Source organism: Tupaia chinensis, unplaced genomic scaffold (genome assembly GCF_000334495.1).
Source record: "Tupaia chinensis unplaced genomic scaffold, TupChi_1.0 Scaffold142100_1, whole genome shotgun sequence".
NCBI lineage: Eukaryota > Metazoa > Chordata > Mammalia > Scandentia > Tupaiidae > Tupaia > Tupaia belangeri.
Window position 1 is genome coordinate 1,599,349 of NW_006201951.1, and position 7,601 is coordinate 1,606,949.

Here is a 7,601-nt window from a genome sequence, read left to right on the forward strand (position 1 = left end):
TGCTGCCCAGCAGGGCGTTCCCAACCCCAGACAGGCGGCGGCCCAGTGCCCCTAGCCCTGCAGCTAGCGGTCCTCGACAGGGGCCTCACGACGGCCACTTGCCTGCTCCGCTCACCACGGCAATGCAGGCCCAGCCCCAGGAGGTCCTGTGGAGCTGGGGGCTGCCATAGCCGCGCTGGCCCTCCCTGCCCAAGGACTCCCCAGATCAGGGCTCCTAGGGCCCAGCCACCTCAGACGGCTTCTGCCAGGCCCAGGCCCCAAACTGGACCTGCTGCACCCCTCCGATCCCACAGGTCTGTACCAGTCACTGAAGCCTGCGGGGTCTCCTTTCACCTGCTCCATGGCCTGGCCCTGCCCCTGTCCTCACAGCTTCTCTCAGGAGGACCGTGGGCTCCTCTCTGGCTGGTCCCCTTCAGCCTGACCCTCTGCAAAACTGGGCCCGAGTGTCTTCCTCCCGGGGACTGCTCGAGTGGTTTCAGACACTGGCGGAGATGTCCCGGCCCCCTCCCTGAACCTGGTCTAGGAGAGCAGGCCCTTCCCCAGCCCCAGGGTCCCCACGATGGGGCTTCTCTTGTTGGCCTGCCCCCTTCGTTCCCTCATGTGCCCACCCCCTGGGCTACCGCAGCCCCGTCTTTGGACCCACTGTCCCTGTCCAGGCCACCAGGGTCAAGCCCCCAGCCCCTCTCCAGTGTTCTCCCAGCCTCATGCTCGTTGGGCTCCGTGACCGGCCCCCTAGAACCCAGTCTAATGCTCAGAACAGCAAAGCATGTGCCGGGTGTCGGGAAGTGTGGATGCAGCCCCGTGTGCCTGGCAGGAGTGCAGCGGTGGGCCCTGGGCTAGGCTGGCCACTCCACCGGCAGGGCAAGCAGCCAAGGGGCTCCACTAAAGAGCAGATGCCCAGGTCAGGTCGGACACCCCCGCACCTTGGCCATGATGGTCACGAAGTCCCTGAGGGTCCTCAGCTCCGCCCCGGCCAGGGACCTGTGGGCCGCCAGCTCCACCCTCAGGAGGTAGTGCAGCCCCGACTCCAGGTCCGCTGTGTATAGCCTGGTCCTGGGGCGAGCGGGCAGAGGAAGGGCGTCACCACGTGGCCGTGGCCTTCGCTCCCCGAGCCCCTGCCCCGGGAGGTCCCGCGTGGCACCCGGGGAGCCGGCCCTGCACACGCAGCGCCCCCGCCCAGCCTCCAGAAGGGGTACTTGCTTGTCAAATTCTCTCCAAACCACGGTCTTTGGGTTGTCCTCGTTGTTTGGCTTTTCTGGAGAGGGAGCTGACTTTCTCCTCACACCCGGCAATGACTTCAAGTAAGAGGAGAAAAACGACCGGAGTGGCTTTGCACTGCGAGGAGAAGGGGCGGTGGGGGCACGGCCAGGGCTCCCGCACAGCCGGGGCCCCATGGTGCCACGGTGCGGGGCTGGGTGACACAACCGCCGCGCCATCCCCAGGTACTCCAGACACCACGGGCCCTCCTGTCCAACTCGGTCTTCAGCACTGAATGGGGCACGAGGCGTGGGGGGAGCTGTGAACGTGCTGGCCACGGCCAGCTGGAGCCGCCGTGCACCTGAGGATGGGCACAGACCGTCCCGCAGCTAACGGGCGCATGGCCACAGTAAGGCCGCAGCAGCGGGACCTTAGGTCGCCACAACGCTGGCCTGTGCGTCTGCCAAGATCAGCTTGGGGCCGCAGTGCCCAGCGCGCTGAGATCCCCCACGTCCCACAACCTGCCGGCTCGACGGGCATCTGAAGTCGGGGCTGGGCGTGTCGCCCCCACACCAGCTCCCGACTCTGCCCGTGGCCAGCGTGCGTGGCCAGAGTGCATGGCCAGGGCAAGTGCACCAGGAGCGCACGGCCACTGCCGCCGAGCGCTTCACCTGTGCAGAGCTGGCCCCCCGAGGGAGCCCTGGCTCTGGCACACCTGAGCGCGCTCAGCGACCCATGGTCACTTGCGTTCCCACGTCTCTCTGCCCAGAGAACAGGAAGGGCCTGAGTCGCACGTTCGGCCACCACTCTGCAGCTGCTGGGACAGAAGCTCCCGGACGCAGGACTGCGTCTTCTCGCTGCCTCACGGCCACGTCCCCAGCCCCCCACCAGGCAGTGCTGTGCAAACTCAGCCGGTTGGCACAAGCTGCTGCCCTGTGGGGACAAGCCGCCGGGCCAGCCAAGCCGGCAGGGAGGCCAGCACAGGGCACGTGCCTGTCCCTTTCTCAGTGTGTCGGCCTTCACATGTGGACCCAAGCTGCTGGCTTCCTGGCCAGGCCGGACTTGGGGGCATAGCACATAATGCGGGGGCACAGGGCCCATGAGGGTGTCTGGAGCCTGCGTCCCTCCCCTGACCCCCTCGACACCAGCCAACCATGGGCCCCGGGGCTGGCACAGGGTCGGGCTCAATGGACGGCTGCTGGTCTGGAGTTGCTAGGAAACTATGGAAACAGCCCGGACGGCTGGGACCCAAGGGCCACGTCTCAAGCTAGTGTGACCCACCATGTGGTCACTGAGCCTCAGTCCTGTGTCCCATGGGCCACGCAGCCTCAAGTCAAAGCAGCACTTACATGCTAACTAAGCCGTGTGACCCGTTGGGGTGAATCAGGTAGCACGAGGGGACGGAAGAGACACCGAGTCTGTCCAGGAGGGCCCTGTCCCCATCCAGCACCCGGCTCACCACGACGCCCTCATAGGGGATCAGGTCCAGGGTCACCTGAATTTGGGGAAGAACGCAGCCTTTACTGCGGACGGCAACTCTCTGAAGAGCCACAGCACGCAGGCGCTCCCCCGCACTGCTTCTCAGGACATGCCCTACGGCTCAGTTGAGTCACACACACAGCCGTGTACCGACAGGCGCCCTCACCACCCACCCTGAGCACGTGCACGTGCACACACACAGCGACAGCCACGGCCACGCAGTACCTCTCGTCCCAGGTAGGAGCTGCCACTCTCAAATAAAACGGCCACATAGTGGCCCCCAGGGCGGCCCAGGAGAGAGAGAACGTCCCTGGGCCTTTTAAGAGAAAAAAGAGGCTTTTAGTGCTTTGACAGCGGTGTGCCGGCTACCTCCTGCCAGTGCCCGCCCCAGCACCTGATACTGACCGGCAGGGTGAGTGCCCACGGCTACACACACCTTCCACGGGGCTACTCACTGAACGGGGCCCAAGGGTGGGCAGGCAGGGGGCCGGTTTCCTTCCGTGTGGTTCTGCAGAAAGTCCACCATCGTCTGCCTGACCGTCCGCAGCTCCCTGTCGGGGCCTGCTGGAAGAAGACCGTCACCACCCCTGCTGCCACACCCAGCAGCCCTCCTGCCTGCCCCAGCAAGGAGTGCTCACACAACCCCGTTCCCGCAACCCCTGCCGGGGCCCCGGGGCCCAGTGGCAGGCCGTGTAGGCCACAGTGGATTCACACACTGCAGTAAGAGTGAGAGGGACGGGTCACAGGGTCACAGGGTGACAGCGAGGAAGCTCAGAATGGGCGTCCAAGGGGGCAGCAGTGGTGGCTGCGTCACTCTGCAGCCCCGGCCCGATGGTGGTGTGGGTCAGCCTCACGTGTCTTGACCTGGGCATGCGTGCCCGGGCAGGTGTGCCCAATCCGAGTGCTGGGTGTGGGACTCAAACCGTGCACTCGGCCAGCACCTGGCCTACCATGCCACCTGTAGGCTCAACGTCGTCTGAGCTGGTGCCCGTGTGCTGGCTGGGAGGAGCGCTTGGTCTCCCGGGGCCAGGCGTGTCTGAGAAGGCCCTTACCTTTGAAGTTCTCTCCGGCCGTGAAGTCCTTCGTAAATGCTCTGAAGTACTGAGGAGCCAGAACAGATGGGGGACAGCGGCCTGGGTGTCTGAGAGGCCGGCACCTCACAGACCCGGGGCGCGAGGCCGTGTCCTCCAGGTGACATTAGCCAGCACACCACGTTCCTGTGCCTGAGAACACTGCGTCCCCTAGAGACCTGTGTGCACGCTGAGGCGCTCTGCACTTCTACTCCCAACCCCAGAGGGCTAGATACACACCCTGCTAGGGCTGGCCCAGGGCCGGCACTCCCTCCACTGCGCCCCACATGGACCCATGGCCAGCTCTGACGAGACACATTTCCGGGGAGGGATACCCCTGAGCGGCCCGGAGCAGATGAACGTTGGAAAACTTGCCCACCCCAGGCTCTGGGCGAAGATGAGCTGCCGGCCAGGTGAAGGCGCTGCGGGCTCACACAGCCAACAGCGCCGAGGACGCGCAGGGTCTCCGCAGGTCGGTGCCAGCGCACGCATGGGCTCCCTCGGCAGCCGCCAGGGAAACATGGCACGACCAGCCCCTGGAACCCAGCTGCATCTGTCGGCACGTCCCAGTTCTAGACCCAGGGACTTCCAGAGGGAGCTCGCCCGTGGAGAGGCTGCTCAGAGCCCAGCCTGAAGAGCCCAAACGCGAGAGGACCCTCCTTACACAACTGACACCGCAGGGCGGTCGGACACATAAGCCGCCACGGGGGAATCCTAGCAGCACCAAACTAGGCGAGAGAAAGCAGGCCAGAGTCCACGCATGGTGTGACAGAACCTCTGGGTGAAGACGGAGTGGAGGGGGCCACGGAGCTGCTGTCACACTGCAGGGTGTGGGGTCGGCTAGGGCAGCCTCGCGGGAGCAGCCGGCGGGGCCCAGGCCACCACCGCCACTGAGACCACCCACCTGACATGTGCAAGGAGGAAAGCTGCTCTGACCCAGCCACAGCGTGGGCTGAGGGCCACAGGCACCCCGGAGATGGTCTCGGGGGTGCCGTATGGTTAGGGCCACCGCTATCCTCACGAAGCGCTCATGTGCAGACACACACTGCACACACCTGCACACACGTGTGCCCTACGTCCTGGGCCTTTGCGGGGGTCAGTCGCCTCTGCCCCGGTGGTGACAGACTGTGGCACATGTGCCGGCCAGCACAGGGAGCCAGAGCGCACATGGCCCACCTGTGGCGGGGGCACTGGGCAGGCAGGCCTCCTCCCGCAGCAGCTACAAGTGTGTGAGCCGGCCCCGCAGCCAGTCCCACAGTGCCAATCCCTCCTGAGCAGATGCCACGAACGAGGAACTACAAAAGGGGCCATGCACCCTAAGGGGCCCTGCAGGGCGGGTGGAAGGCCGTCCCGGCTGACAGGCAGCTCTTACCCTGAAGGTGGGGTAGAAGTGGATGTCGTAGGCACGGCACACCTCCTGGTTCCTTTCCTCCGTGCAGTCCAGAGCGGCCACTCGGATGGCAGCAGCCCAGTCTGAAAAGCACAAAGGCCACTTCAGGGCGGCAGACTCGTGGCTCTCCACTCCCAGGCCTCCCACCCACACGGGCCTGCGGCTCTGGGCCAGAGTGCTTCCCCGAGTCACAGCATGCCCTTCCCGACAGTGTTCGTGCTGAGGTGGGGGGCGTGCGGTGTCACCCCAGGGCAACGTGCCAGCTACAGAGGCGGCTATCAGCGGCCAGCAGCCGGCCCCTCAATGCGGTCGGCCTTGGCAAGCCAGGGCACTCCGGGCCACTGCTGGGAGTCGGGGCAGCGCCTGGCTATGGTCGACACCTCCAAGACCCCACTGTGCACGGAGGCAAGTCAGGTGGTTTCCGAATTCGGCCCTGGACGCTGCTCCTGACCCTGGGCACCCTGTTACTCTGGAGTGAACAGGAGCGTTCTAAATGCCTTCTTGCTCCCTTTCCAGCCTCACCATGGAAAAGCCTACATGTAGGTAAAAACAGGGGCAGATGGTCCCAAAGGCCACACAGCCCTTAACTCAGTACCAATAGTCGGCAGCTCACAGGGAGTCCCACCCGCTTCCAGAATGTCCCTGACGCAAACCCGCCTGGGCTCATTTCCTCCTAAACCTACCGACATGAATCTCTGTGAAGGGTTCTTTCCCGACAGTCACAGGGGCGTCACACACAGCACGCACGCTCTCACACTCGCCGTCCCTACCGCCACGGAGGCAAGACCGCCGCCCTCTGACTGCCTCCTGTTGGAGAGAGCAGCAGTCCCGTGCTGTCGTCTAACATACGGGCTGGCCGTCTCTGTCCTGCACTGTCCGGACTGTCTCCTCTCCGTCCAGCCTCACTTCAGGGCTGGGACACACCCGTACTGAGGCTGCAGAGGGGGGAAGTGCCTGGCCTGCCCCTCAGGCACCAGCAGCAAGGTGCAGTCCTCCAGCGCCCTCCGGAGGTGAGCAGAGAGGCTCCTTCTCGAAGGTGTGTGACTCTCTCTAGGGCACTGCAAGTGGGCCCCACTGCGGCACGAGCCCCACCCGCCTTGCGCCCTCACCCAGAACCACGTGGTGCCTGGCCCAGACGCACACCTGCCTGTCGCCACGGTGCTGCCTGGGCCCTCGCCACCTTGAGCTCTGATCCATCCCCACAGACCCAAGGCAGAAATTTGGCAAAATCATGCGAAAAGAGTGAAAAAAGTGCTTCCTCTGAGTACCAGCTACGACCTAGAGCACACGCGGAGACTGGCGTGTGGCGGGGACTCAGCGCCTGCCGACCCGCCTGGTACGCGACCCTCGCTTACACTGCACGGCTCCTGTCATCCAAACAGGAAAGCACGGAGGGGGTTGCGTCCTTCCCGGCGGCCAGATGTGGCCCCACTCCTCCTGAGGCCGCTCTCCCCCAGTCTGCGGAGTGTGGGACTGCAGGACTGAGGGGCAGTTAGAGCAGGTGGCTAAGCTGAGACGGCGCAGGGCCACAGGGCCACAGGGCTGCACGTCCCCGCCCCCCGCATCCCTGCAAAGCACCAGGGCTGCCACCGCCCTCCACCGTCATCCCATCTACCGAGGACTTCCATGACACGCTTCATCCACACTGCAGAAAAAGCACTTGGGGGTACCAGCAGCTGGCATGGTGGTTAAGGCACGGGACACTCCCACATGGCTGACTGCAGTTCGAATACCGGACCTGGCAGCTTGCTTTCTCACTTCCCCCCTCTCTCTCTCTGTGTGTATCTCTCTTTGGTCAAATTAAAATAAATGAATAAAATTAAATAATTAATTATTTTTTAAAAAAAGCACTTGAGCCCAGTAGATGGCCTAGTTGTTAAGGTGCTAGATTCCCATAGTCGACCATGGTTCAAGTCCAAGACCTGGCAGCTTGAAACACACCGGGTATGTGTGTGCATGTCCCAAATCCCAGGAGGATGAGAAGGGCTTGGGTGTGGCCGTGGCTATCCCCCACCCACCCCCTGCCTCCCTCAGGGGGATGCTTTCTCCCTGTCTCGCCAGTGAGTGCATGTGCCCTACAGCAAAAAAATCTCTGTTAAAACCAGACAGAAATCCCTCTACCCAGAAAGAAAGAAAATGAAAACCTCCTCCAAAGCTGTACATAACAGAATCACAGTTTCGGCGACAATAAGCCGCCCGGGGTGTGTGCAGTCCTCCGTGCCGACCTCTCTCCAGTACAGCTCGTGCAGACACGGACGGGGACACACGCCGTCTGGGGCGCAGGCGCGCCGCTCTGCACTCCAGGAGGCCTCGCTCCCCGTTTCTGGCTCCACACAGTCCCGGGGAAACAGGCTGAGCGCTCCCCCCTGCCGTGGCGAACCTGAGTTAGGGTCAGGCAGCAGCAGCTTCTCCGGTCAAAGGTGGCTGGGACGCAGGGCGGGGGGCGACCGGACAGGAAACGCAGG

The 7,601-nt window shown here is 64.0% G+C and overlaps 1 protein-coding gene across 1 annotated transcript in view; it reads right to left on the bottom strand.

The window, feature by feature from the left end:
• The window catches only part of QSOX2 (quiescin sulfhydryl oxidase 2), a gene marked incomplete at its 5' end in the record, with an annotated part of 14,425 nt that extends 9,206 nt beyond the window's left edge, over window positions 1–5,219 (bottom strand). Inside the window, 7 exon segments of the mRNA XM_027766262.1 lie at window positions 924–1,053; window positions 1,201–1,335; window positions 2,547–2,692; window positions 2,902–2,992; window positions 3,132–3,237; window positions 3,729–3,777; window positions 5,119–5,219. Of these exon segments, the coding sequence (XP_027622063.1) occupies window positions 924–1,053; window positions 1,201–1,335; window positions 2,547–2,692; window positions 2,902–2,992; window positions 3,132–3,237; window positions 3,729–3,777; window positions 5,119–5,219 (758 nt within the window).
• Between the last annotated feature and the right edge of the window lie 2,382 nt (window positions 5,220–7,601).